Here is a 27,880-nt window from a genome sequence, read left to right on the forward strand (position 1 = left end):
ACTTTGGCTTTTATACTGATTTATTAATTTATAATTAAATAAACATATATTAGATTCGTTTTGTTCATATTACTCTGATAAATTAGTCTTAACAACATGAACTTCTAACAAGATGTATGACACTACGAATAACATGAACTGCTAATAAGGTGTACAAACAACATGAACTTTGACTAAAATTCTTAACAGCACCAACATCTTCATCGAGTGCCCTCTCCCTAACCCCCAAACCAACCTCCCTTCCTTCACAACTCACAAAAACACTCCTCGGACCGCTTCGGGGAGTAGTATTGAGGATTGAGAAGGGAGGGAGGTCATTTTTCGGTGACGGGGGAGGTTATTTTGGTAGTGGAGTGGGTTAACCGACCGTTTTCAGGGGATAAGAAGGGCGGTCAACCCGTTTTTCGGTAGGAGTATAGTGGGGGAAGAGGAGGGGGTGGTGGCCGGTCAGGATTTAGGGTTCTTTTTTTAATTTATTAAATTTATTTTATTTTAGCCTTTTTTTTTTTTTTTTTTTTTTTTTTTTTTTTTTTTAAAGTGTTTAGAGAGCCACAAAGGGCGGGGGTGAGAATCGATCCTAGGATTTAGCCGCAAATTTTACATGGTGCATGTAAAACTGTATGCTCTAACAATTAGCAGACCAATATTTCTCTCTCCTTAGTATTTTCTCTTTCACACTTTCTTAATTTCTGATTTTCTCTCTCCTTTAGTTTCTCTCTCCTCTATTTTTCTCTCTCTTAACTTCATTTATTATTTTTGTTTTTGATTTAATTTCTTCATCACCATTGTTATTAGAGCTTGCCCCCATTGATATCTGATATCAACATATCCATGTCAATATCATGGCACAATTGTAAATAGATGGAACTTTTGCTGACATGTGTGTGGATTGTAGGAGAGAGAAAGAGGGTTAAGTCGTTAACGTCAGTTCTACTTCGAAACGGACATAGAAGAACGGGGAATAACTGGCAAAACGGTAGATACTTGATACTTGACAATTTTACCCTTCACTAATCGATGTCAAATGACATTAGTACCCTGATATTAACAACCCAACTTGATATCAGTTATCAACTTGTATTTCACCAAAGATTGAATTCCTTCACCTCCTTCTCTTACAATTTCATAAATTTTTATTTATCTCTTCTCTATTTTTTTCCTCTTAAATTCATTCATTATTTTGTTTTTGATTTAATTCCTTCATCACCATTGTTGATCACCATAGATTAATTTCAAATTTCGTTTTCTTCAACCTTCAATTTGAAGCTTTGTTAATGGAGTTTCCGCAATGAAGTAAGGTTAAAAAGGGCGGATTTGATGAGGAGAAATGGTTTTTTATTTTATTTTATTTTATTTTATTGACAAAGAGAGGAGAAGATGGTTAATACGACAGAGATGAATGTTTTCCGATGAGATTCCATTATTTAAATCACCATGGTTAGGTTCAAGTTTTGAAATATGTAGCTTTCATATTCTTTTTTATTCTATTTGTTAATGATATTTGTGTATTTTATTATGAGTTAAACAGTGTTGTTTTTTGTGTTAGATTATGTAAATAATCTATTTATGTATATTGTTTATTTGTAATTATCTTTGATAATTATCTCCAGTATTTTTGGTAATTATCTTGTATAACTTCCTAGATTAGCTGATCATACTTTTGTATATATTGGTTAAGCGTTTAATGAGAAAGCACGGCAAATATTCTCTCATCTATCATATTCTCTCATTTTGGTATTTTGAACATTTTAAGTTAAAAATATGAACGTATGACACGTTTTCCTAGAAATATATAATTTTACTGACATGAATTTTTTGAATTATGAACATCTTAATTATAATTCTGTACATGTAATACATTACTTATGAATTTTTTTTTTTTTTTAAAAAAAAATTATGTATTTTGTAATCATTTAAAAAAAAAAAAAATTGGCATTCTATACTTTATAATTTATATATCTGAATTTGTGATTCTTTGTATATGAAAATTTCACTACAAGAAAATAACCTTTTCGTAGCGATTATTTTAACCTTTAGTATCGATTGTAATTGCAACAAAAAGCTTTCCCAACGAATGATCATTCGATACAATATCCCCCGTTGCCTTAGCCTTTAGTAGTGGTTTTCAATATCGCTGGGGTTGGCCTCAATAATCGATACGAAAAACTACATCCAATCGTGGTGATTATTGTAGCGATTACAATCGCTATAAATGTTCAACTCATTTTCTTAAAAAAAAAAACATGCGTATGATCTTTACAAGATTCGAACATGCAACCTCAAACTCTTATATTAAATGTTTCACCAATAAGCTATGACATATTTTATGTATTCTTTTTCAAACAATATTTATATATCTAGTGTTGAAAAGGCTTTTCGTATTGATTTTTAGGATTTAGTGGCGATTGTAAGTGATACGATTTCTCAAAATTATATAAATGTGTAAAAATAGTGTAGATATGTATTATTATGCTTTCCGTATCGATTTTATATGGGAAAACCATGGCGATTGTAAAAATGATACGACATCCTTAATTATTTCACAAACATACTTGCATATTGTAGCGAATGAACAATCGCTACGAAAAGTGATTTTTCTTGTAGTGTTTATTTTGTTTTCAATTTACGTATTTTAAAAACCTTTTAAGTTTTGTAATAATGAACATATTAGGTAATATATCTGAACATGTATATGTTTTTATGAACATTTGAGTTAAATCGATACATGAACATAAGTTAATTTGGGTTAAGGAATTATGAACCACGATTGGGATTTGATGAAAAAAGGAACATTTATTATATTTCAAATGAACATAAAAGAATTTATAATGAATTAATATGATCTCTTTTTTCTTTAACAATTATATAAATAAAGTTTTAAACTATAAATTGCTTTAAATTATAGTTTCTGAAAAATGAACATATATAATATGAACATGACACTACTAGAATTTGAACATATAATTTTTGAAAATAAAAATTGAAATTTTTAATGATAATCATTGCATTATTTTGTAATGAGTATCAATAAATATGAACATGACAATATTCAAATTTAAATATTTATTATTTGAAAATGAACATCGAAATTTTAAATATGAACATTAATAGTATTTTATAGTGAACACCAATTTATTAGTTAAAGAAATTTGACTGGCTCGGGATAATTCAATTATTTAGTAATATAACTGAACATTTAGTGCATATAAAATGAACATTACGTTATAAAATACGAACATATAAAATTGGATGTTCATGTTCATATTTTGTGACGTGTTCATATTTTTATACAAAATGTTCATTGTTTGTGAAGTTTTCATTTTTTTTTACTAAATGTTCATATTATAATCGTGATGCACCTATTTCTTGATGCACCATAGTGCACATAATAACTATTGGGATTTAGCTCTAACCCCTTGAGCTATCCCTCACTTTCAATCTTTTTTATTTTTTTTATAACCTTGAACTAATCACATGTTGACATGTGTCATGGTACTTGTTATAACAGATCATTAACATGTCGTTGATCAGTCAGGCATGTTAGAGAAAAACGTCTATCTAATAATATTTTACAAATGGGCGTTCAAGTCGAGTTACGTCAGGGTCAGGTCAAGTTCGGGTCAGGAAATTTTCGATTCCTAATGTCAGGTCAACTTCGGGTAGGGTTAAGCTCGGGTTTGGTCATGATCGGGTCGGGTTAGTTTTCGAGTCCAAATGCCAGGTCACTTCGAGTTGGTTCATGATCAAGTCGAGTCATTTTCGCGTCGATGCATGCATTAGGTTAAATTCAAATCGATAAATTTATTAATGCTATTGTTATAGTTAGTTATTAGTATGAAATAATAGAGTAATTGTTAGACGATCAATGACGATCTTAGTTTTAATAATCTTAATAATACCATTGTTATTATTCAATCTTTTTATGAATTTGTTATCAGATACTCCCTCTATTTTTTTAAAAGCTACATTTGTTATTTTCATTTGTTTTTTAAAAGTTACACTCCTCTTTTAAAAATATTTTACAATTTAATACTATATATTTCCCAGTAATGGTCCCAACTCTCTCATACTTTATCATTTCTCACTCCTTCAATGCCCCCTACTCTGTCTCTCTTGCAACACTTTACTTTTTAATAAAATAATAACACTGCTATCATTTCATACAATTTTTTTTATTACCTTATCTACCCCTTTAACATCATATTTTTCCAAAATTTCACGCAATCTGTAGACACCTACTTTTGGCCTCCTATCCCGACATGATGTGTGATGATGTTACAAAAATCCGTTCTTCATGCTAGGTCAAAGTTGAAGTGTTTATGGACTACGAAATTCATTATGAAGTAAGTTAAAACCCATATTTGAGATCAAGTTATCTTAGAGCCTATCCAATTACTAATTAGGCCTAAAACATGCTCATCCATGTTTAATCTTAATTAATAACGGACCCCAAATGCAATGATTGGATCCAATGGATCTTACATTGTTAAAAACGAGCCAACTAGATAAACCAACCATAAAATCTCCATTCATGGCCTATAAACCTAGACAGGCCTTTGAAAGAGCTTTCTAACGATATATTATAAGCCCAATTTCGAGTTAAAACAAAGAAGTTATCATCAAAATACTAAATCGGGTCCTAAAACCGACACCCTTGCACTTAAATGGCCATATCTTTTTATCCATAACATATTTTAACCTAACACTAACAGCATTGGAAAGTAGCGATTATTTCGTAGTGATTGTACATTCGCTACAATATGCAAGTCTATTTGTGAATTAATTAAGAAAGTCGTATCATTTTACAATCGCCATGGTTTCCCCATATAAAATCGATACGGAAAATATAATAATACATATCAACACTATTTTTACACATTTATATAATTTTGAGAAATCGTATCATTTACAATCGCCACTAAATCCTAAAAATCGATACGAAAAGCCTTTTCAACACTAGATGTATAAATATTGTTTGACAAAGAATACATAAAATATGTCATAGCTTATTGGTGAAACATTTAATATAAGAGTTTGAAGTTGCATGTTCGAATCTTGTAAAGATCATACACATGTTTTTTTTTTTGCTAAGGCAACGGGGGATATTGTATCGAATGACCATTCGTTGGGAAAGCTTTTTGTTGCAATTACAATCGATACTAAAGGTTAAAATAATCGCTACGAAAAGGTTATTTTCTTGTAGTGAAAGCTTTTAAAACGCGTTTTTGTATAAGGCAAACTGCACCGAGCGCAACACCGTAGGTTACGCGCGCAAGTCATAGAGATGCACGCAACACTCAGCGCGACTCCAAGAGTTGCGCGCGCCACCTGACGCCGCAACTCTAAAACCTAAACCTAGATTTCTACGCCTATAAATAGAAGTATTCGTTTATCCCTAATGACAACAGAAATAATAAAATTCTTAACGCTATATATCATTCTTAAATCCTTAATCTCTCAAGTTCTCTTATTATTATTATACTACTTTTCTTCTCTCTTTCCAAATACTTTTCAACCCTAATTGAATCCATTGAAGTCCTTGGAGGTACGAAAAAGAAAGAAGGTCCATAAACATCTAAAACGGAGATTTAGCATAAAAAATGAACATTTAGTTTCCTGAGCACTGATAAGTGTTTTATTTGTCCACTTATCATGGCATTTTTAACACAATTTTGTTGTCATTTTCCCCTCTTTTCCCCCTTTCCGACTCCTTTTTTGTGTATGATTACAACTTTTGGCTTTCCCGATCATTTTTATGTGTGTGTTTGTGTTTGTAGATGCAAGGAGAAATTGGTTATATAGCATGAACATGAAGAACTATATTGGAAGCAAAGCACAAGAGGAGAGGGCGTGCAACCCCTGAGGAGAGGGCGCTCCTACCCCAAGCGCCACAATCTGCCTCTCTTTATTCCCAGCTAGGAGAGGGCGTGCACCATAGTAGGAGCGGGCGCTCCTCCCTGATCTTCCACAAATTGCCTCAAATTGCTGCAGGAGGAGAGGGCGCGCAAGAGCCAGGAGAGGGCGCTCCAGCCTGAGGAGCGGGCGCTCCTCTATGTAGGAGCGGGCGCTCCTACATGCAGACCCGACTTTTTGGGCGGATTTTATGATGTGATTTCGGGGTGTATAAATACGACCCTTGGCTTCAGTTTTCTGCATCTTCTTCCTTGGAGAAGATCACCTTCTTCCCTTTAGTCTCCTTAGTCCCTTAACTCTCTAAACTCTTATTAATTAGCTTAGTTTCTCTCAACTCAATCATTGAAGTAGATTAATTGAAGTTTGTATTCTCACTTTCAACATTTTCTCAACCTTAAAGCTTCATTAGTAATCTCTTTCCTCTATCTCTTACTCTTTATTTTCTGTTTTTTTAATTGCTTTGAATTATATATTTCTCTCTTAATCTTGGTTAATTATTGTTGCATGTTCAATCTACTTTGTTCTTACTACTCTCTTCAATTTGTTAGATTTTATTTTGAACTTAGATATAGTATTTAGAATGTTCTTTACCATGTTTAGTGAGTAGTTAATTAGCTAGGGGTTGGGTGAAGACCCAACCAAGCCATGGGTTGATTGATATTTGTGCTTGCATGTTCATTTTGGATTGATGATTGATTGTTAAAGAATTGGTTAATTGCATGTGTAATTGGATGGCCACTTATTGCTCATTGTAGACACCCATTTGTGTCTCCCCAAAACCAAACCCAGTGATGAGTACCTTTCACGTCGAATCATAATCGAATGAAACGAAAGTGTGGAAAGGTCTAGTGTTGCGGAAAGTTTTATTTCTTTTCTCTTCTCCCTGATTTTGAAAACTTTATTTTAAGAAAACAGCTAATCCAGTTTGTTTGGTCCATGATATGGGTCCATTAGTGGTGTAGTTGGATGGGGCTTGCAAAGACCTTTCCAACGATATATTATAAGCCCAATTCCGATGAATATTGAGGAAGTTATGGCCAATTTACTAAACTGGGCCCGGTTTGAGCTTTATGTACAGCCCAATGATCTAGGGGAGGGCCTAATATGATTTATCATTCCTAATGCAATTAGGAATGGTTTTAGTCTTCTAGAATCTTCTAGAAGGTTCTTTTCATTCCTAATTCAATTAGCATTGATAAGTTGACTTTGTTGACTTTTCAGAGTTTTAATCAAGATCAAATAGCATTTTTCGAAGAAATTATATTATTTTATCTTCCAGTACGGTAAATTTATTAGATTTTCGAAAACGCGTTGAAATCCAGTTTGGCGTCCAACCCCAGGCCTTGGCGCCAGGCGCTAGCCATTGGCGCCTGGCGCTAGCCACTGGTGCCTGGCGCCAGCTAGCAAGGGTTGGCGTCAATCCTGTTTTGTGATCGTCAGACTCTGTTTTGTTAAATTATCTTTTTTGGCTGATTTTCTCTATAAATATCGTATTAAAAACTCCGTTTTCATGGACCGATTCATCTACAATTCATCATCTATCACCAATTCATCTACATCTTTCATTCATCAATTCTCTCATTCTCAAGTATTCTTTAGCATTCAATTCTTTCTTGCTTTTTCACATACAAAATTCCGCATTCACAAGATCTAGAAACACCTAGCCATATTCGAAGTTGCCTTCGCCCTAGACGTGAAAGGTTTTAATTTCTGAGGGTTTGGTTCCAAATCTCTATTTAAATTATTTAATTTAATTGTTTTGATTATTATTTTCATTGAAGTTACTAACGTGTGTATTTTGTTATTAGAAAGAGGTATGAGGCATCAAAGTAAGTACTTTAATTGATTAATTGATTTATGATGTAGATATCATGTTTGTATTGTTGTTATGATATTCCTAGTATCATGTATAGGGTATTTTTAATATTAAATATGATTGTTATGATGCTTCCTATGTTCTTCCTAATATTTATGATTGTTAGTATCATGTTAGGGTTAAAGATTTGATTTTTATTGTTTAGTGACATGCTAGGGTTTGTTATTAATCTTGTTAGTATCATGCCTAGGATCTTGCTATTTTTATTATGCTTTAATATTAACATGAACATGATTATGATTATAATTGTTATAATTTATTATTATTTTGATGATGATTATTTTATTTATGATTATTATTATTATTATTATTATTATTATTATTATTATTATTATTATTATTATTATTATTATTATTATTATTATTATTATTATTATTATTATTATTATTATTATTATTATTATTATTATTATTATTATGATATGATTATTATTATTCTTCATGATTATTATTGATTATGTTGCTTGATACATATTATATTTATTCTTTATTGCTTGATCACACCTTTGATGCATGTTTAAAGGGAATTGGTACTTGTAATCACGCTTAATAAGATAATTAATAATCTTGTTAGGGTTAATTTGATTATAATTCAAGTGATCGCCAATAATAGATTTATATGTGCATTAAATTCAACCAACATAGATTAAACAGGTTTAGGGTTATTCTATTGATTGTATGTTAGTCAGAAAGCGCACATGAATACGAGCAGAATAAAGTAGAGGCCTATTATTAGGGCAGATTCAATCTCTTTTAGGTTGGATTTGTACCTTCATCCTCGGACCCTTATTTGGTTCATGACCTTATGGAGTTGACGATCTCTTGGATCGTTAAGGGGTGTAACCTTCACCTCGTGATGGTTTACAAGTTCCTTAAAAATTTATTGGCGACTCTTTTGCTCTATCTTCTTCCCTTTTGGACGCCACCGTACTTTAGTGTATGATCACAATGGGGTTCAAGCTAGTGGGATTTAAAGGCTTGAAATTATTCCCTACACTCATGTATTCACTTCTATGCTTACATTGAAAGATGAGGTCTAGTTGTGAGCCCTTTCTTGTATGATTATGCTAAATTCCTCTTGATTACGGTCCCTTGTTTGAATGATGTAGTAGTCTTAGTTGCGGTAATTAGGAGAGAAATCCCAATTATTTGTGCCTTAGTACTATCTCGAACCGATCGAAAGACAAACCCGAGTTAGTAGTCTACTTCCCATTGTTAAAACTTGGTTGGCATATCTTGCTAGTTGAGTTTGGTTTAGGAATGCTTAGTGTTGTGGTTTCGAAAGAAGCGAACCTTTTCTTGTATGATTAGACCGAATTTCTATCTTGATTACGGTTCCTTGTTTGGATGATATAGTAGTCTTATTAGTTGCGGTAATTAGGAGAGAAATCCCAATTATTTGTGCCTTATTACTATCTCGAACCGATCGAAAGACAAGCCCGAGTTAGTAGTCTACTTCCCATTATTAAGACTTGGTTGGCCTATCTTGCTAGTTGAGTTTGGTTTAAGAATGCTTAGTGTGGTGGCTTCGGTAGAAGACAATGTTTAGTGTCCTTTATATCACCCAATTTGTGTACATGCATGCTTGCTTATTGTTTTGATTCATAGGTTTGGTTGGTGTCGATTCCCATTTTCTTCCCCTAGTGTTTGTCTCCATAGTAGTTATTTAATCAAACCCCAAATTTGTGAGTGAACTAGATTGCAATCGTTTCATACTCTCGGTGTACTTACCCATTCCCTGTGGATACGATCCTCTACTTACCCTAGACTTTTCTTAGGTTGGTTTAGGTAGAAATATTGTTTGGCTTGAGGGTGATTGTCCAACGACCGATATATCCCTCCACCAAGAACTTAGATAAATCAATAGCCTTTTATTGTTTAAATAACTTTCATTAATTAATTAGTGTTTTTTTTTATCACTTTAAACAAAATTTTTATATCTTGCGTTAATTAAAGACTAGAATCGGACAAACTAATTGATTGTTTTATCACTTAAGCCAAGGCGAATCTTGTTTACTTTTGTTTTCCACAAATTTAAATAAATAAGAATAACAACATTCATTGCAAATCCTATGCGATTAACGTGCATAAATAAAATCAATTAACTTATTTTTAGGTATCACGTTGCATATATTGTTTGGTGATGAAATTGTAAAAAAGGAAGAGCTATTGAGCTAGTAGAGGCCGCACTTGGGCTAGAATAGTGATTCCTCTCTAAAAGGGACATTATTTTAGTATCCTCACTCCCGAACTCATTTTTGGTAAATGTAGACCAATTTAGGCATGGATAAACTTATGATTCATGATAAATATTCCTTGAACCCTACTTGGGAGAAAAACATGAACGAGGTTTATGAGTTTTCCTGAAACTCATTGGCGACTCCTTATTAGTTTTTTACAAAAAAGCGTAATGCTAAGATTAACTATAATTCAAAGGTCTTTCAAACAGTTAGGAATTCAAATCCTAACACACCCTAAAAAGTGTAAAGTCTTAGGCTTTCAAAGGGTCACGGGTATAGAGGAGAAGGATCCCCTACAATAGACACACCCTCCTCTCACAATCCTAACTCTAACAAATACAGAGGGATTATAACTAAATAGAGAAAAGGTAGGTTGAAGAAAATGAAAACTCAAAAGTATGTAAATTACACACAATGTTATATATTACAAATAAATAAATAAAATCAAAGCATTTTGATTGCGGTTATTTTCGATTTTGTGTCTGTTGTGGTCAAGTATTTGGGTATAAATCGGTTATGGTCATTTTGGGTATAACATAATTTTAGTTCAGGCCAATTCGGGTCAATTAAATTGGGCAAAATTTTGATTGGGTCACTTCGGGTATCGAGTCAATTTGGATCGGTCACTTGGGTATCGGGTACAGTCGGGTCGTGTATAGCCCTCATGATTTATTTAAAAGGATTTAATATGCTACTTATACCAAGATTACCAACAAGATGCATCTTCCTTTTAAGGATCTCATATGCCGAGATACTCCATACTTAGAGTGAGGACAAAATGTGCTGGAATGATTTGTGTTCTGTGTGGACAGTTGTTGGCCCTTGATGCGCATTTCGTGACAATAGGCCCTACCTAATTTGTTTGGGGTCGGGGTGTTACAAGTCGGTTCAACTTTGGGTATCGGGTCAAAGTAGGGTCAATTCCACTTCAGGTCGAGTGTGGGTCAAGTGTGTTTACAGAGCCACAAAGAAGGGTAATGAAATCGATCCCAAGATCCCTTTGAGAACGAGAGACGAGCTCTAATCAATTGAGCTATTCCTTAGTCTCGAGTTGCAAGGTCTATATCAAAGGCATGATTATTAGATAATAAATTAGGATTATTCAAAGTAAAATGTTTAAAATTGAGATTATTAAAGTTATTTTTTTGTTTTGTTTTGTTTTGTTTTTTTTAATTTTTTTTCAAATGAAAAAGTTAAATGAGGAGAGAGATGGCATTGTTGAAAAAAAAGGGTTTATAACTCTATGCTCAAAAATGAATTTTCAATTAACCTCCATTACCAATTTACCACTTCCTCCGGTTTTGGAGGCTTCCACTGGCAAAAAGAAAAAGAATGTTCAATGCCAAACTTGATGCAATATGAAAACATGACGAAGTAGTGAGATAAACTATTTCTAGCAAAAAAAAAAAAAAAAAAAAAAAAAAAAAAAAAAAAAAAAAAGATCAACTATTTCTAAATAATTTTTTGTGGGTTAGGGCTCGGAAGCCATGGAAATCTACTCCGTAGCAACAACACATGAGCTTAATTTCGACTTTCGAGGAAGTTTACCACCATGAAAGCAGGAATATTCAAGCTTTTAAACTTTAATCAATGGAGTGGAAGTTCAATATTCTTCAATGAGGTAAATTTTCAACATTAAATATTTATTTAAATGTTTATAATTACTTTAATTTTGTACAATTCTATCAATTTCACTGTTAATTTGTCAAATGTGATTCCATATATATTTGTATAATTCTGTTGAAGTAATTTAATTTTTAGCCCAAAACCTATAATTCATTTGATCATATAAAATTCTTTGATTTGAACGGCAGATTCGGTTTTCGGCCTCTCAGAAATCAACTTCATTTTTTTTTTTTTTTGACAGCTTATTATTAAAGACTTTTAACTCGATCTTTCAACGTCTATTTTGATAAATTTGAATAATAATAATGAGGATAAACTTTGAGCTTGCATATGATTTACTTTAATTCGTGTGTGTGAGAGATACGATCGTGTAATGGTAAGTTATGTAAGCAGATTGGCCTGACCTGTCAGAATATAAAATTCGATATATTGATAGAGGTTTATTTATATACTTATTTTATACTCCCTCCGTTCCCTAATGTTTTTTAGGTTTGGAATTATATGCGGATATTAAGAAATTGTGTAAAGTTGAGGTATGTTGGAATATTTCAATGATTGAAAGTACAATTTTATTGAAAAATACAATGTTGAGCATGTGGGGGAAGAAATTAGAGGAGAGAGAAAGTAATAATTAGTGTTGAAAAATTATTAAAATAGTACAAAAAGTACAATAACACATGGAAAAGTAAGAACTTTTGAGTATAAAAATTGTAAAACAAGGGTAATTTTGTCAAAATTTATGACCAAAATAGGAAAAATACTAAATGTAAAGAGTAAAAAGGAACACCTTAAATAGAAACATAAAAAACATTTAGGAACTGAGGGAGTAGAAAATGGCTGATCTTATATAAATGTGGATAATTGTATCAGTGCACTAAGGTTCAGAATAATGTTTATATTGAATGGTAGATGTATACTAAGTTCTTTTGGTGTAAGGAGCCATAAGGGTGGTGATGTATACAAGATTATTAGTGGACATCACCTCTATTGATTTTACCATTTAAGCTAGTTGGCATCCATCAGAAGGGCGATGTATAATTGTACACTAGGTCATGGGTACCACCTAAGCTAGTTGACATCCATCGGAAGGGCATTGGTACATAAAAGGTGAATTTTGAGCAAGGGAATAAGTTGCTATAGTGATTATGTATATTAAATAGGAAAATAGAGGTGGTGAATAATTTCCGTCTCAGGAAAATGCCTTATTGTTGTTGAACTTCTTAAGGAAACTTCAGTGGTGGTGCCTTATACTGATTGATAAGGAAGTTTTAAATGTGGTCTTGAGGTTTGAAATGCTATAGGCTCCAGCAGTTAATCTTTTCTGATTACATGAGCCTATGACTTCTATAATTGGTGAGAAAGATGCTTTCTCCCACTTGATTATTTGGTTGAATACCTCTGTTAGTTAAACCAATCTTCGGGAACCATTGAAACTTTCTCTAAAAGGAGAAGAAATTATCTGATTATGAACGCACTATATTCAGATTGGAATGACTTGTTGATGGGAAGCTCAATGTATGCATTGCGTAATCTGTTTTATTTTCTCAAATGAATTGTAAATTAAATTCAATTTTCAATAAGTTAGTATTACGCAAAAAAATGGAACTTTTTTTTGATACAAGATAAAAAATTACTTCTATGTTTATTATTAAAAAAAAATAAAAAAATTTAAGCAATTTTACATCCTTTGATTTATTAGATACAGAGAGCAATATAAACCTTGCAAGTATATGTATGTTTATAAGGGATCATGCTCTGACCAGAAAAATGAAGGATTCATTGATATCATTCCCATTTGCTTCTTATCTGATGAGTGTGCCTGAAATCATAGGTTAGCATCTTGCTTCCATCACCCCGCTTCAGAATAAAACTTTCGACTAGCAAATAGCAACCAAAAGTTTTCCAGTCTGTTATTTTCTCTTCTTTTACCACTTTGATCCACTTTTCTTTCTCTTTAGTCCATCCAACTCTTCCTTCTTCCCACATTATTCTTTCTACAATCAGTGAGCTCAGCCCCACCCGATAATCTGTTCTGGTTCCATCTGCTGCCTTGTACCACACAACTCCTCTGCCGTCAACCATCTCTTCTTGTGCTTCTAGCTGCCCTGCAATTCTTACCATCTCTGCTGGAACCACAGCATCGACTATCACAGTCTTTTCCTGATCATTATTGCTTCTCTCAGCAGTAAAAATCCGCTCCCATCGTTGCTCAAGTGTCATTTCATAATAAATGGAATTCTTGATTTGGTCTTTCTCACTCCCATCTTTGATGAACATAAAAGGGCAGTACCACTTACCAACAACCACAGATGCTGAACTTTCTTGAGAAGAGAGAATATTGAAATCTGGAAGACGAGCTCTAAGGGAAGAGTCAATACCGCGAGCCTCTCCCATGTTGAATTTTTTTAGAGATTTGGAGCTCATATGCCATCCTTTTCTGCGTAAAAAATATGGTGGGTGACCATCAGGTGCTACGGATCTAGCTGAGAGCCTATTTCCAGCAAGAAAAGTTTGTTTTACCGAGAACTCAAACTGCTGATATATGTCATTTGCATCAAAGGGTGGTCTTGGTTTTACATCTCGGATCGTTGGGATGCAAAAGCAGCAAGTGCCCATGTCTTCTTCTCTTGAGCTTGCATATGATTCCCTGTTAGCATGTTATAAGATATGAAAAAAAAACCCGTAAATTACAAAGCTATATTAATTCAAAGCATAGCATGAGATGATTTAAGCTCTTTGTTTACCCCTTTGTTTTCCCATCTGCTTTGATTGCATAATACTGGTTGGATGAGAGTGGCTTGTTGATGACAGGAATCAAGTAAACCTCATCATCAGAAGTATGGTGAGAGGTGTGGCCATTATGATTCCTGGTGGTTGTATATCTGACAGAGAGGCGCTTATTTTGTGGAAATGGCAGATCGTCTATAGACGAGCCCTTGATCAACCCGAACAGATATGTTGGTGTGGATTCTTCATCTCGGAGTACTAAATAACCAGAATTTGGACCTTCTGGAGTTGATGAGATGGCTTCTGGAGAACGTTTGTATAGAGATAAGGGCCTGGTTGTGTACATTTTTTCCCTCTGTACTTATTCACCAGGAGCTTCCTATTCTTGGCTGATTCCGGAAAATAATAGTTGGCTTATACTTCAATATACATAGGCATAGCCGCCTTAATACTTGACTGAATATGTTAGGAAATAAACTGAATTTCCAAATAACAAGTTTTGTTTGTTTCTTTTATCAATTTTATAGTGTTTGTGGATGAATTCTCAAAATTATTCCATTGCACACATCCAAAGTATTTTAAAAATTGACTAGGTCTAGATCAACCAGATCTTGCCAGCTTTAGTTTGTTATATGTGTTTGACTATGTTATCCAGCAAACAAAATTCCCATTAAATGTCTGGAAAGCAAAGAAGTCTGCATATAATAATGCTTGATTATAACTATTACAGAGTATGTTGGCAGTTGCGTGCAGTCTAAACATAGTTTATGTGACTATCAATTTCAGATTTTTGTGAAGGTTAATAGTTCAGATTTTTGGCAAGCCACAGCCCACAGGATGTGAAGCATATGCACAAGAACTCTTGGTCTTCTCTGATATAAATAGCTCTAACCAGTTTCCGGTATTTTTCTCTCCAGTTATTTTTCTTGATATCTGGCTAAATTTAATCATAGGATTGTACTTCGTACTAGTTTGTATTGTACTAGGATTGTACTTCGTACTAGTTTGTATTGTACTAACTTGTATTTGACCAATTAGCATGTTAGAATTGTCAAAGATGGTTGGCTGCACAACCCTATCAGTTTTATTTGGATATTATAAAGTAAATTTTGAAACCATCATTTACAAGACTATCAAGATTACAACTTAAACACGCTTCGTGTAGTTTGTTATCATAAATTAAAAATTATTCATGACATGAAATTGTTTCCTAATACGGAGTAAATCACAATTGGGCAGTTATAGTTAAGGATCTCATTTAGCCTTTATTCTCTTTATTTGAAATAAAATGTTTTGATTTTAATTTTCTAAAGTCTGGTCTAAAATGGTCTGATATATTCAAATTGTTTGATTAGAATAAAGTTAACTTATACATCAATATATAAATATACACCATTAGCTGGCCTGGTTCAGTTATACAAACAATTGGTTGGAATAAAAAAAAAAATGCAACTCTTAATTTCCAATTAATCCAAGCAAAAAACTATAAAATCTTTTATTTTATTTGAATTTTGAAACTTTTTTTTGACAAGAAAAAAACTACTCCGTAAATCCTATACTACTTACTTTTTTTTTTGAAAGAAATCTATAAATACTACATACTAAATCCACTCTTCTAGAATTTGTCCACCTAAATAATATTTTCTAAGTTGAATATTTTTAAAAGTGGCGATCTATATATTTTGAGTAAGTTTTAATCTATATATATACATATATATGTATCCCTACCTTATAAATCCCTACCTTATAAAAAGTACAAAATTACGCTTATGAATAGTGTTGTGCCAATTATGCCCTTCAAAATGTGTATTTACATATATACCCTCATTAATGTGTATAAGTTTTTGTAATGAATAGTGTTTGGACAATTATACCATCTAGACTATTTATTCACTCTCATTAATAATGATTACTTTTTTTTGTAAAAAAAAAAAAAAAAAAAAAAAAAAAAATTAAGAATAGTGCATGGAATTTAGACCCCCTAATATATTTGTTTATATATTTTTCTCATTAAAAAGTTATCAAGAACTAAATTTGTGATGTAAGGTTAAATCGAAAGAGATTTTCTCAAAAAAAAATTAAAAAAAAAAAAAAATCCAAAAGAGATTTTTGATATGGCTAGCTATTGCGCGCGCATCGCGCGCGTTAGCTGCCCTAGTTGATTTAAATGTCGGAACATGCTTGAAAATCACCTAGTTTTTACAAATACAAAATTAAAGATTTATGACAATAACAGAACAAAATTATGATGATTTGGTCTGATATGCCTGTCTCATATAGAATTTTCTAAACTGGTCTAATTTTAACAAGTAACACGGAGTAATAACAAGAATAAAGTGTAGAGAATAGAGCCTAATGGTTTAGTTACATTTCGGTTAACTTTATCACTTACTTCATAGTTATGCAGTGTAACCCATTGGATATACTCCATATACTCCATATAAGTTTTTCATATATAGTTCAAATGAGAAATTGAGAATTACATCTCTGTTTTTTTTTTCTTCTCATTTTATCATTCATAGCTATGATTAATAATCAATGAGAATGAGATGATTTAATTGCAATTTGCTAAATAAGTAAGATGCAGTAACAAATTAACAATGCCATTATTTTTTATGTGCTAGTTCCTTAGCTTGAATATTATTTTTTTCTCATTACTTTACTACGAAGTAGTTGCTGTAGCCTGTAAGTTTGTACCCATGTTGATTGTTGAACAATGCTCGTTCTCTAATCTATTCAGTTATTCACGACAACCTGTATAACCTTCCTTCCCTGAAACAATGAAAATTTCATACAATAGATGAATTGATTTAACTACGGTTGTACTTCGTAAATAGATTGGTCACCAGTGGTGCTTAGCTGCAACACATGCAGCAACATGCTGTAAATCCATACTAGATTGTTATTGTTTTAACTGATTTAAACCATAGTTTTCTTGATTGTAAAATACACATTAAACTACTCTTTTTCAGTAATTCAGACAAAATGCAAAGTACTTACAATATCTTTGTATTTTACCACACACAAATGACTCAAGATACAATTTTACAATCACCTCCAAATGCAATGTAAAGTACTTACAACGTCTTTATGTTCAGTATCACACAAACAAATATAAACCTCGTGAGTATACTGTGTGTTTCTAGAGGATCATGCAAATCAGGACTGCAGCAAGACATTGTTCTTACATCCCTCCAGCAGGAAATTCAGGAATCATTGATGTCAATCCCAATTGCTTCTTATCTGGTGAGTATGCCTGAAATCATATGTTAGCAGAATTCGCCCATTATTTCTCTTCAGAACAAAACTTTCAACCAGCACATAGCAGCTAAAACTTTTCCAGTCTCCAATTTCTTGATATATCTCATCTTTAACCACCCTGATGTGCTGCTCTTTGTCTTTAATCCATCCAACTCTTTCTTGTTCCCACATCATTCTTTCTACAATCAGTGTGCTCAGCCCAACAAAAACTTTCATTCCGCTTTCATCAGTAGATTTAAACCACACCACCCCTCTATCATTATTTCTCTTCTCTTGCACAGCTTCCTGACCTGAAATTTTCACAGTTTCTGTTGGAACTACCACATCAACCTTCACTTTCTTTTCCTGACTGTAACTCCTATCAGCAGCAAATATCCGCTCCCATCGTTGTTCAAGTGTCATTTTATAGAACACGTTCTCTTTGACTTGATCTTTTCTTCTCCCATCTTTGATGAACATAAAAGGGCAATACCACTTACCAACAACCACAAACTTAGAATTTTCTTGAGATGACAATAAATTGAAGTCTGGAAGATTAACTCTAAGAGAAGAATCTATACCTCGAGCCTCTCCTATATAGAAATTTTTTGTAGATTTGGATTTCATTTGACTACCTAGTGTACCTAATAACTTAGGAGGGTACGCATCAGGTGCTAAGGATTCAGCTACAGGCATGCGGCGATCCGTTTTAAAGAATTCGAACTGCTGGTATATGTCGTCTATATCAAAGGGCCTTGGACAAACATCTGTGATGTTTGTTAAGCAAAAACAGCGGCCTTTCAGATTTGAGCTTGTATATGCTTCCCTGTTACCAAGTTACAGACATATGAGAACACCGATCATAAATTATTGTAAAAGCAGTTGGGACTAGTTGTGATGTATATCACATTAATACACATTCAATATATAGAATATGACGGCCAACATATAAGTCTGGTTGGTTACACCGTCTATTACCAATTCTTTTCAGGACAACCTCGTTAGACTTGTATATGGTTAGAGTCTTCTTTAACATAAACGAAGATTTTTCAATTTTAGTAAGAGATATGATGTTCAAGTTGTGTGTTTACCCTCTTTGATACCCATCTGCTTTGATTGCATAATATTGGTTGGATGAGAGTGGCTTGTTGATGATAGGAATCAAGTAAACATCATCAACATTAGGGGGAGAAGGACCACCACCACCATGATAGATGGAGAGGAGCTTGTTTTGTGGGAATGGTAGATTTACAACATATGAGCTCTTGGTTTGTTTAGGTTCTTCATCTTGAATAACCAAAAAACCCGAATTTGGACCTTCAGGAAATAATTTCATGGCTTTTGGGGAATTCTTGATAAGAGACAAGGGTCTGGTTGTATACATTTTTTCCCCCTTTGTATATACTTAGTCACCAGGAACCTCCTATTTTTGGCTGGTTGTATTTGTAGTATTGAACATTGATATATAGTTGATATTGTGCGATGCGCGTTGTCTCCCAATAATATAAGGAAACTGGCAAGGGGAGACAATTGTATAATAAGTTGACATTGGAACATGTATTTCACTGAAGCCATACATAAGGACATTTTAACACAATAATCTAGCTTGATAATGATAATTTTTGTGCAGGAAATAATTTGTTATTGTAGGTTGAAATAGTATGAGATGGTGAGTAATTTCCGTCTATGGAATTCATTCTGATTAGTTTGACTAACTTGCTAAAGAAACTGCTTCAGGTTTTCAGGCTACATCAGGCGGCAGATGATCTGTTCTGAACTTCCTATTGCATGACTTTTATAATTGCTGAGTAAGACCCTCTCCAATAATCTGCTCTGTTTTTTCCCTTCTCTCTAGAAAATGGAAACTTGATCATAAAAGTTGATATTCAGAAACTATACATTGAGAAAATTTCTTATATGACTATATTTGATCTTATATATAAAGTATAATCATTGGTGAAAGTGATCTAAGTGCAAAAGTCAAACTGTGATATTAAAAAAAAAAAATACTTAAAAAGAATATTGTAGTACTTTGATTGCAATTATAGGTTTAGTACATAACTCAATCTTTTCTTAAATTTATTTTACACCATATTTTTTACACCTTAGAAATCTTCTAAGTAATTCAAATCAAATGCAAAGTACTACAATTCCAATATCATACAGTTTAATTTATTTAAAAAACCACACAAGACTAAAGAGAAACAGGATATGATGTCATAATCATCCCCAAAAGCAATGTAAAGTAATTACAACATTGTTATGTTCAGAAATTACACAGACAAATTTAAACCTCTTGAGCATACTGTTGTTTCCAAACGATCATGCAGAAATAGCAGAATTACAGGAAGACAATGCTAATCCCTCTAAGAAATTCAGGAGTCATTTATGTGACTCCCATTTGCTTCTTATCTGGTGAGTATGTCTGAAATCATATGTTAGCAAAATTCGCCCATTATTTCTCTTCAGAACAAAACTTTCAACTAGTAAATAGCAACCAAATCTTTTCCAGTCTCCTGTTCCTTCATATGTTTCATCTTTAACCACCCTGACGCGCTGCGCTTTCTCTTTATTCCATCCAACTCTTTCTTGTTCCCACATCATTCTTTCTACAATCAGTGTGCTCAGCCCAACAAAAACTTCATCCATTCCGCTTTCATCAGTAGACTTAAACCATACCACCCCTCTATCATTATCTCTCTCTTCTCGAGCAGCTTCCAGATCTGCAATTTTTACAGATTCTGTTGGAACTATCATGTCGACTGTCACTTTCTTTCCTTGATTGTACCTCCTCTCAGCAGCATATATCTGCTCCCATCGTTGCTCAAGTGTCATTTCATAGAACACGTTCTCTTTGACTTGATCTTTCCTTCTCCCATCTTTAATGAAGATAAAAGGGCAGTACCATTTACCAACAACCACAGGCTTTGAACATACTTGAGAGGACCAGAAATTGAAGTCTGGAAGATGAGCTCTAACAGAAGAGTCAATACCTTGAGCCTCTCCTATATAAAAATTTTCCGGAGATCTGGATTTTATTCTACTTCCTCTGGCACAAAAAAGCATAGGAGGGTAACCATCAACTGCGACAGATTTAGCTACAGGCCTGCTGAGGTTTAAATTTTTTGTTATAGAGAATTCAAACTGCTGACATACTTCGTCTTGGATCAAAGGGTCTTGGAGCACCATCTGTGATGAATGGGATGCAGAAACAGCAGACGTCCATGTCTTCTTCTTTTGAGCTTGCATATGCTTCTCTGTTACCAAAATTAAAACAATTATATATATGACACAGTCACAAATATTTATCTATGAAAATTTTGTGGGACTATCAATCAATCAAAGCCTTAATCCCATAAGTGGGGACTAGTTACACATTAATGGAAGAAAGGAATAATACGACCAACATATAAGTTTTGTGGTGTAAACTATCTATTATTGATTGCTTGTAAGATGGAATGGTTAGACTGTCCTATATATGAACGAAGATTTTTCAATTTATATTAGTGATTGATGTTCTAACTTCTAAGCTGAATGATTACCCTCTCTGCCTCCTATCTACTTTGATAGCATAATATCGGTTGGATGAGAGTGGTTGGTTGATTACTGGAATCAAGTAAACATCATCAATAGATCTGCTGCGATCATCACCACGAATAACAGAGAGGCGCTTATTTTGTGGAAATGGCAGATCTTCGATAAGCCAGTTCTTGATAGTCTTGGTATTCTTGGAGAAACCAAAAAAAGAGGTTGTAATTGTTTTTTCACCTTGAAGTACCAAATAACCAGAATTCGGACCTTCTGGAAGTAATGTAAGGGTTTCCGGGCAAAATTGGTAATGAGATAACGGTCTGGTTGTATACATTTTTTTACCTCTATACTTAAGTCACCAGGTTCCCCTTATTCTTGGTTGATTGCAGTATTATACAGTGATATATAGTTGACCTATATACTTTAATATAAATTGCCGCCTTAACATATTAATTTGAATTCGTCTAAATAATAGAGTACTTGATGCTCTTAGGTTCCCATTTTATGGTCAACAAGCAAAGTTTTACCTAGTCATTGAAGGATACAAGTACTGTTCTGTATATTTAGTTGTTAAACCTATGTGATGTGTGCGGTCTCCCTATATAACTGGCAAGGGGAGGCAATTGCGTATTGTATGATAAGATGATATTGGAACATGTATTCTCCAGAAGCTAAAGAAGGGGCATTTTGATAATGATAACTTTTGTACAAAGATGTTTTGTTATTGTAGGTTGAAATTGTATGAAGTGGTGAGTAATTTTCTTCAATGGAATTCTTGTTAGTTTGATTGACTTGTTAAGAAAACTTCACAAATTATAGGAAATTTCATTGGTTTGATACCGCTACTGTTTGTTTCTTAGTAGATGCTCCCATTTTTCCTCTTCAATACGTACAAAACTATATTAAGGACATGCTTGGATTGAGGGGTAATACATTAAGAAGGTAATAAAAGTCAAACTTGAAAAAACAAAAGTAATTAGAGGTAGAATTGTAAAAGACATGATGTTTACAAATGAAATAAAGTAGTTGTGTTATTAGAAAGAGAGAGATGGAGGAATTATTACTCTCATAATGAGGGTGATAGTTACCCACCCTCCCCCTAATGTAACTACTACCCCAAAACGAGGGTATTAATTCCTCTTTCTGCACCTCACACCATATCATCACTACATAATTTTCTTAAAATCACATCATCACTATCTCCTTCTTCCCTATTTTCACATTCATTTTGCTTAGTTCGACTTTTATTACCTCCTCAATGTATTAGCCCCAAATGAGTTCAGCCCTACTCAAGTTGTTTTTGTTCTGCTTCCATCAAGCATATTTATTTGATTGATGGAGATAGGAGGATATAATTTGGTGGAGTTGGGGGGTGGAGAAGAGGAATAAGGGTCTAGTGAGGATAGAGAATTTGCAAAATAAATTTTATTTTCTACACATTAAAATCTTTCAAGTAAGTTAAGCAAAATGCAAAGTACTTCAATTCCAATACCACATAATTCATAAAAAACACATAAATGTAAAAGCAACAGGATATGGTGTTACAGTCATCCCCAAAAGCAATGTAAAGTATTTACAACTTTGTTATGTTCAGTAATTACACAGACAAATTTAAACCTGGTGAGTATACTATGTGTGTTGCTAAAGGATCATGCAGAAATAGCAGAATTGCAGGAAGACAAAGGAACAAAGCTTATAAATCTCTCAAGGAAAGTCAGAACTCACTGATGTCACTCCCATTTGCTTCTTATCTGGTGAGTATGCCTGAAATCATATGTTAGTAGAATTCGCCCGTTATTTCTCTTCAGAACAAAACTCTCAACTAGTAAATAGCAACCAAATCTTTTCCAGTCTCCTGTTCCTTCAGATGTTTCATCTTTAACCACCCTGACGCACTGCTCTTTAATCCATCCAACTATTTCTTGTTCCCACATCATTCTTTCTACAATCAGTGTGCTCAGCCCAACAAAAACTTCTATTCCGCTTTCATTTTTAGATCTAAACCATACCGCCCCTCTATCATTATTTCTCTCTTCTTGAGCAGCTTCCTGACCTGCTATTTTTACAGATTCTGTTGGAACTATCACGTCGACTGTCACTTTCTTTCCTTGATTGCAACTCCTCTCAGCAGCATATATCTGCTCCCATCGTTGCTCAAGTGTCATTTCATAGAACACGTTCTCTTTAACTTGATCTTTCCTTCTCCCGTCTTTAATGAAGATAAAAGGGCAGTACCATTTACCAACAACCACAGGGTTTGAACATACTTGAGATGACCAAAAATTGAAGTCCGGAAGATGAGCTCTAAGAGAAGAGTCAATACCTTGAGCCTCTCCAATATAGAAATTTTCTGGAGTGCTAGATTTCATTTGACATCCTCTTGCTTTTAAAACTTTAGGAGGGTAACCATCAAGTGCAACAGATTTAGCTGTGGGCATGAACCTGCCGAGGTTTGAATTTGTTACAAAGAATTTAAACTGTTGATAGACGTCGTCTTGATCAAAGGGTCTTGGATCTTCATCTAGTATGCATGGGATACTACAGAAACAACAGATGCCCATGTCCTCTTTGACTGAGCTTACATATGCTTCACTGAGCCAAAATAAAATTAAACTTGTTAGAAAATCGTAAATTTTTACCAAGGAAATTCTGGTAGGACTTGCACAATAAGTGAAGATAGGAATACGAGTTATGCGATCAAACATATATGTCTGGTGGGTTACACCACCTATTATTAGATGGAAAACCATGGGACTTGTATGTGATTAGACCGTCCTGAACATGAATGAAAATTTAGCAATTTATTAGTTTATATTTTAAGTTGTGTGATTACCCTCTTTGCCTCCCATCTGCTTTGATTGCATAATATCGGTTGGATGAGAGTGGTTGGTTGATGACTGGAATCAAGTAAACATCATCAATAGTTTGGCTGCGATTATCACCAGTAATAATGGAGAGGCACTTATTTTGTGGAAATGGCAGATCTTCAATAAACCAGTTCTTGATAATCTTGGTATCCTTGAAGAAACCAAAAAAAGAGGTCTTAATAGTTTTATCACCTTGAAGTACCAAATAACCTGAATTCGGACCTTCTGGAAGTAATCTGAGGGCTTCCGGGCAATCTTGGTATAGAGATAAGGGTCTGGTTGTATACATTTTTTACCTCTATACTCAGCCACCAGGTGCCCCTTGTTCTTTGTTGATTGCAGTATTGTACATTGATATATAGTTGACCTGTATACTTTAATATAAATTGCCGCCTTAATACGTTAATTTGAATTCGTCTAAATAATACATACTTGATGCTCTCAGCATCTGAGCTTCCGATTGAATATTCTATGTTAGCTCAGAATAATAGATGGAGAATTGTACCAAGTACCCAAAGTTCTATTTTTGGAAAAGGGGCTCTTAAGTTATACTCCGTAGTTGTTAAACCTGTGTCACTGTGTGATGTGCGCGATATCCCTATATAACTGGCAAGGAGGCAATTGTTTAATAAGTTGACATTGGAACATACATTTCCCAGAAGGCATAAGGAGGGGCATTTTGATGCAGTAATTTAGCTTGATAATGATAACTTTTGTACGGATATTATTTGTTATTGTAGGTTAAATTAGTTTGACTAATTAACTTGTTAAGAAAACTTAACCAACAAATTAACATTGGAAATTAGAAGTTTTAAACATGTCCATCACTTTTCAACTGCATCTGGTTTTTCAGACTGCATCAGGGAACAGATGATCCATTCCGATTACATGAGAATTTGACTTCTATAATATTTGCTGAAAAAGCCGCTTTCTCTTGTATGCTCAATATTTTCATTTTGTCTAGAATGTGAAACTTGGTCACAGTACAAATGAACTGATTCAATTATTAACATATACGCAGTAAAAACTTGTACAATCTAGCACACAAAGTTAAACCTTGCAGATATATTGTTTATGCAGGCAACTCAGGATCGGAGTCACTGACATACCAATCCCATTTGTTTCTTATCTGATGAGTATGCCTGAAATCATATGTTAGTAGAATGCTCCCATTATTCCTCTTCAATACAAAGCTTTCGACGAGCATATAACAACCAAAACTTTTCCAGTGTCCCATGCCTTCATATTCCTTTTCTCTTATGACCCTAATCCACTTCTCTTTCTTTGTAACCCATCCAACTCTTTTTTCTTCCCACATTATTCTTTCTATAATCAATGAGCTCAGCCCAACTCGGGTTTCTGTCCCGCTTCCATCTATAGCCTTAAACCACACCACTCCTCTGTTATCAATTTTCTCTTCTTGTGTAGCTTTCTGCCCTGCAATCCTTACCATTTCTGTTGGAACCACCACATCGAGTGTTATCATCTTTTCCTCGCCGTAATCCCTCTCAGCACCATATATCCGTTCCCATCTTTGCTCAAGTGTCATTTCATAGAAGACGTCCTCTATCATTTGATCTTTCACCCTCCCATCTTTGATGAACATAAAAGGGCAGTACCACTTACCAATAACCACTGATTTTGAACGTTTTTTAGTTGGCTTAAAATTGAAGTCCGGAAGATGTGTTCTAAGAGAAGGGTCAATACCTTGAGCCTCTTTCAAATCGAAATGTTCAGGAGGCTTGGATTTCATATGACATCCTTCTGAGCGTAAAAACTCAGGAGGGTAACCATTAGGTGCTAAGGATATAGCTATGGGCATGTATGTGTCGCGACTAGAATCTGTTACAAAGAACTCGAACTGCTGATATACGTCGTCTGGATCAAAGGGTCTTGGATCTTCATCTGTTATGGATGGTAAGCAAAAACAGCAAGTAACTATGTCTTCTTCTTTTGAGCTCGCATATGCTTCTCTGTCATCAATCAAATCATTCAAAATTTGTAAATCGTAAATTTCTTAGTTACCTCAATCAAAGAAATAAGACTTATATATAAGTCAAGTGGGTTACGCCACATATCACCAAATTGGTTTTAGTGTAAAATCTTGTTAGACTTGTATGTGGTCAGACTCTCTATAGTTGATTATTGGTTAAGTCTAACAAGATTTATCAATATTTGGTAACGAATGTTTAAAGTTATGCATTTATCCTACCCTCTATGTTGTCCACTTGCTTTGATGACATAATATCGGTTCGATGAGAGTGGCTGGTTGATGACAGGAATCATGTAAACATGATCAACAACAGGGGCAACAGGACCACCACCACCATGAGAGATTGAAAGGAGTTTATTTTGTGGAAATGGTAGATTTTCGATAGGCCAACTCTTGATTGTCTCGATACTCTTGAACATCCCAAAAAAATATGTTGGAGTAGATACATCAGCTTGAAGAACCTAATAACCCGAATTCGGACCTTCAGGAAGTAGTTTCATGGCTTCAGGGGAATTTTGATAAAGAGATAAGGGTCTGGTTGTATACATTTTTTATTCCTTAAGTCAGCAACTCACAAAGTGCTCCTTATTCTTGGTTGATTGTAGATTTGTACTATTTTACATTGACAAAATAAGTTGACCTTAATATGTTAATTTGAATTGGTCTATATAATGTTATAATGTATTAATGTTTGATGCTGCCATCTTAATTTGCCGCTTTTGTTAATAATTGAGGGATGACTGTGATTGGAAGAATAAGTTATTCTGCAACTTAGTGTCCTATTGAATGGTCAGCAATTCAAGTTTAGATTTCAGAAAAAGAAAAAGAAAGAAAAAAAGAGAGTTGTACTTAGATATTAGTTGTATAAAATCTCAGGACAATAGATGGAGAATTGTATAAACTATCACTAGTCGATAAACATGAGGTGTGTAATAGTGTAACTGTGTACTTAGTGGCAATATTGTGAATAAAAGCAATTGAAAACGTGCCAGCTGAATACATATATGGAAAAAAAAAAAAAACTAATAATGTTTTTCTATCATATGATTTGAACATGAACTAAAATATGGGCAAAAAATTAATATGGCTAATATACGTAAATTAATATTAGTAGAGTTGTATCTTGTATGCCATCCAACTCGGTTCAAATTGACTTAAATCATATCGAATGATTAATCACTAACCTGACTCAAACTATAATATTCAAACAAAATGTTGTTACCTCTCCCCTGCTATATTTTTGGTAGTTAATTACTTAATTCCCTTACTAGTCAATAAATCAGACATTTTTAATCAATGTAGTAGTGAAGTACCAAATCATATTGCATCCAGGAATCCAAATCAAAGTACACTAACTTTCAAAAAAAAAAAAAAAAAAAAAAAAACAATAATTCACACACTGTTATTAAAATTCAAATGACATTGATCACACACAACTGACACAATTAGGGGAATAAGATGCAATTCATGCAAATACACTCTTAAAAAATAAAGATTAAAGGCAGAATAAAAAACACGGTACAATATGATATGAATGCATGATATTATTTTTGCAACCCCTACTAACACATGAGAATGTTGCATCCTTCAATTCCTTAGAAACCTTACATTACGAATTATCAAACGAACCATGAATTATATAATTACCAACATTCATAGAGCTTAGTATCAATACGAAGTCGATAATTGTTAAGATAAGATAGTATATCTTAGTATATCTTAGGGAATATATTTGTTATATCATTGTGATTATCTTGTGTTATCTTTAGGTAGGATAATATTTCCTAAGATAAGATTAATTAGATTTCTATGATAATTAGGTTTCTAATATATGTGTATAAATATTTGATTGTGGATGAATGAGAAG

The 27,880-nt window shown here is 33.6% G+C and overlaps 4 protein-coding genes and 1 long non-coding RNA gene across 5 annotated transcripts; 1 reads left to right on the plus strand and 4 right to left on the minus strand.

Moving 5' to 3' along the window:
* Positions 1-10,948: 10,948 nt before the first annotated feature.
* LOC145558390 (uncharacterized) lies at positions 10,949-19,915 on the plus strand. Its single transcript, XR_014092455.1, has 3 exons — positions 10,949-11,650; positions 15,169-15,283; positions 19,360-19,915. It is a non-coding gene; the product is annotated as an uncharacterized LOC145558390 (long non-coding RNA).
* LOC145558380 (uncharacterized) lies at positions 13,225-14,870 on the minus strand. Its single transcript, XM_081619610.1, has 2 exons — positions 14,400-14,870; positions 13,225-14,302 (listed from the first exon to the last, which is right to left on the minus strand). Exons 1-2 carry the CDS (start codon positions 14,726-14,728, stop codon positions 13,441-13,443), a joined length of 1,191 nt encoding a protein of 396 aa, XP_081475736.1. The 5' UTR covers positions 14,729-14,870; the 3' UTR covers positions 13,225-13,440.
* A 48-nt stretch (positions 19,916-19,963) lies between the features above and the next one.
* Positions 19,964-21,487, minus strand: LOC145636341 (uncharacterized). Its single transcript, XM_081687879.1, has 2 exons — positions 21,230-21,487; positions 19,964-20,811 (listed from the first exon to the last, which is right to left on the minus strand). Exons 1-2 carry the CDS (start codon positions 21,485-21,487, stop codon positions 20,005-20,007), a joined length of 1,065 nt encoding a protein of 354 aa, XP_081544005.1. The 3' UTR covers positions 19,964-20,004.
* Positions 21,488-22,883: 1,396 nt separating this feature from the next.
* Positions 22,884-23,318, minus strand: LOC145636350 (uncharacterized). Its single transcript, XM_081687889.1, has one exon. The coding sequence runs from the start codon at positions 23,316-23,318 to the stop codon at positions 22,884-22,886; it is 435 nt and encodes a 144-aa protein (XP_081544015.1).
* Positions 23,319-25,092: 1,774 nt separating this feature from the next.
* On the minus strand, positions 25,093-26,561 carry LOC145636356 (uncharacterized). Its single transcript, XM_081687896.1, has 2 exons — positions 26,483-26,561; positions 25,093-25,925 (listed from the first exon to the last, which is right to left on the minus strand). The coding sequence occupies exons 1-2, from the start codon at positions 26,559-26,561 to the stop codon at positions 25,093-25,095; spliced, it is 912 nt and encodes a 303-aa protein (XP_081544022.1).
* Between the last annotated feature and the right edge of the window lie 1,319 nt (positions 26,562-27,880).

Source organism: Chenopodium album, chromosome 1 (genome assembly GCF_948465745.1).
Source record: "Chenopodium album chromosome 1, dcCheAlbu1.1, whole genome shotgun sequence".
In the NCBI taxonomy this organism is placed as follows: Eukaryota; Viridiplantae; Streptophyta; class Magnoliopsida; order Caryophyllales; family Amaranthaceae; genus Chenopodium; species Chenopodium album.

Bases quoted from the DNA above. Each gene is read 5' to 3' on its own strand.
- LOC145636350 (XM_081687889.1), bottom strand. From the start codon at position 23,318: ATGACACTTGAGCAACGATGGGAGCAGATATATGCTGCTGAGAGGAGT.
- LOC145636356 (XM_081687896.1), bottom strand. From the start codon at position 26,561: ATGTATACAACCAGACCCTTATCTCTTTATCAAAATTCCCCTGAAGCC. The intron at 25,926-26,482 runs GTTATTAGGTTC...CATCCATAACAG, and splicing joins TCCTGAAGGTCCGAATTCGG to ATGAAGATCCAAGACCCTTT.
- LOC145558380 (XM_081619610.1), bottom strand. From the start codon at position 14,728: ATGTACACAACCAGGCCCTTATCTCTATACAAACGTTCTCCAGAAGCC. The intron at 14,303-14,399 runs GTAAACAAAGAG...ACATGCTAACAG, and splicing joins GCAGATGGGAAAACAAAGGG to GGAATCATATGCAAGCTCAA.
- LOC145636341 (XM_081687879.1), bottom strand. From the start codon at position 21,487: ATGTATACAACCAGACCGTTATCTCATTACCAATTTTGCCCGGAAACC. The intron at 20,812-21,229 runs GTAATCAACCAA...CATTCATCACAG, and splicing joins ATGATGTTTACTTGATTCCA to ATGGTGCTCCAAGACCCTTT.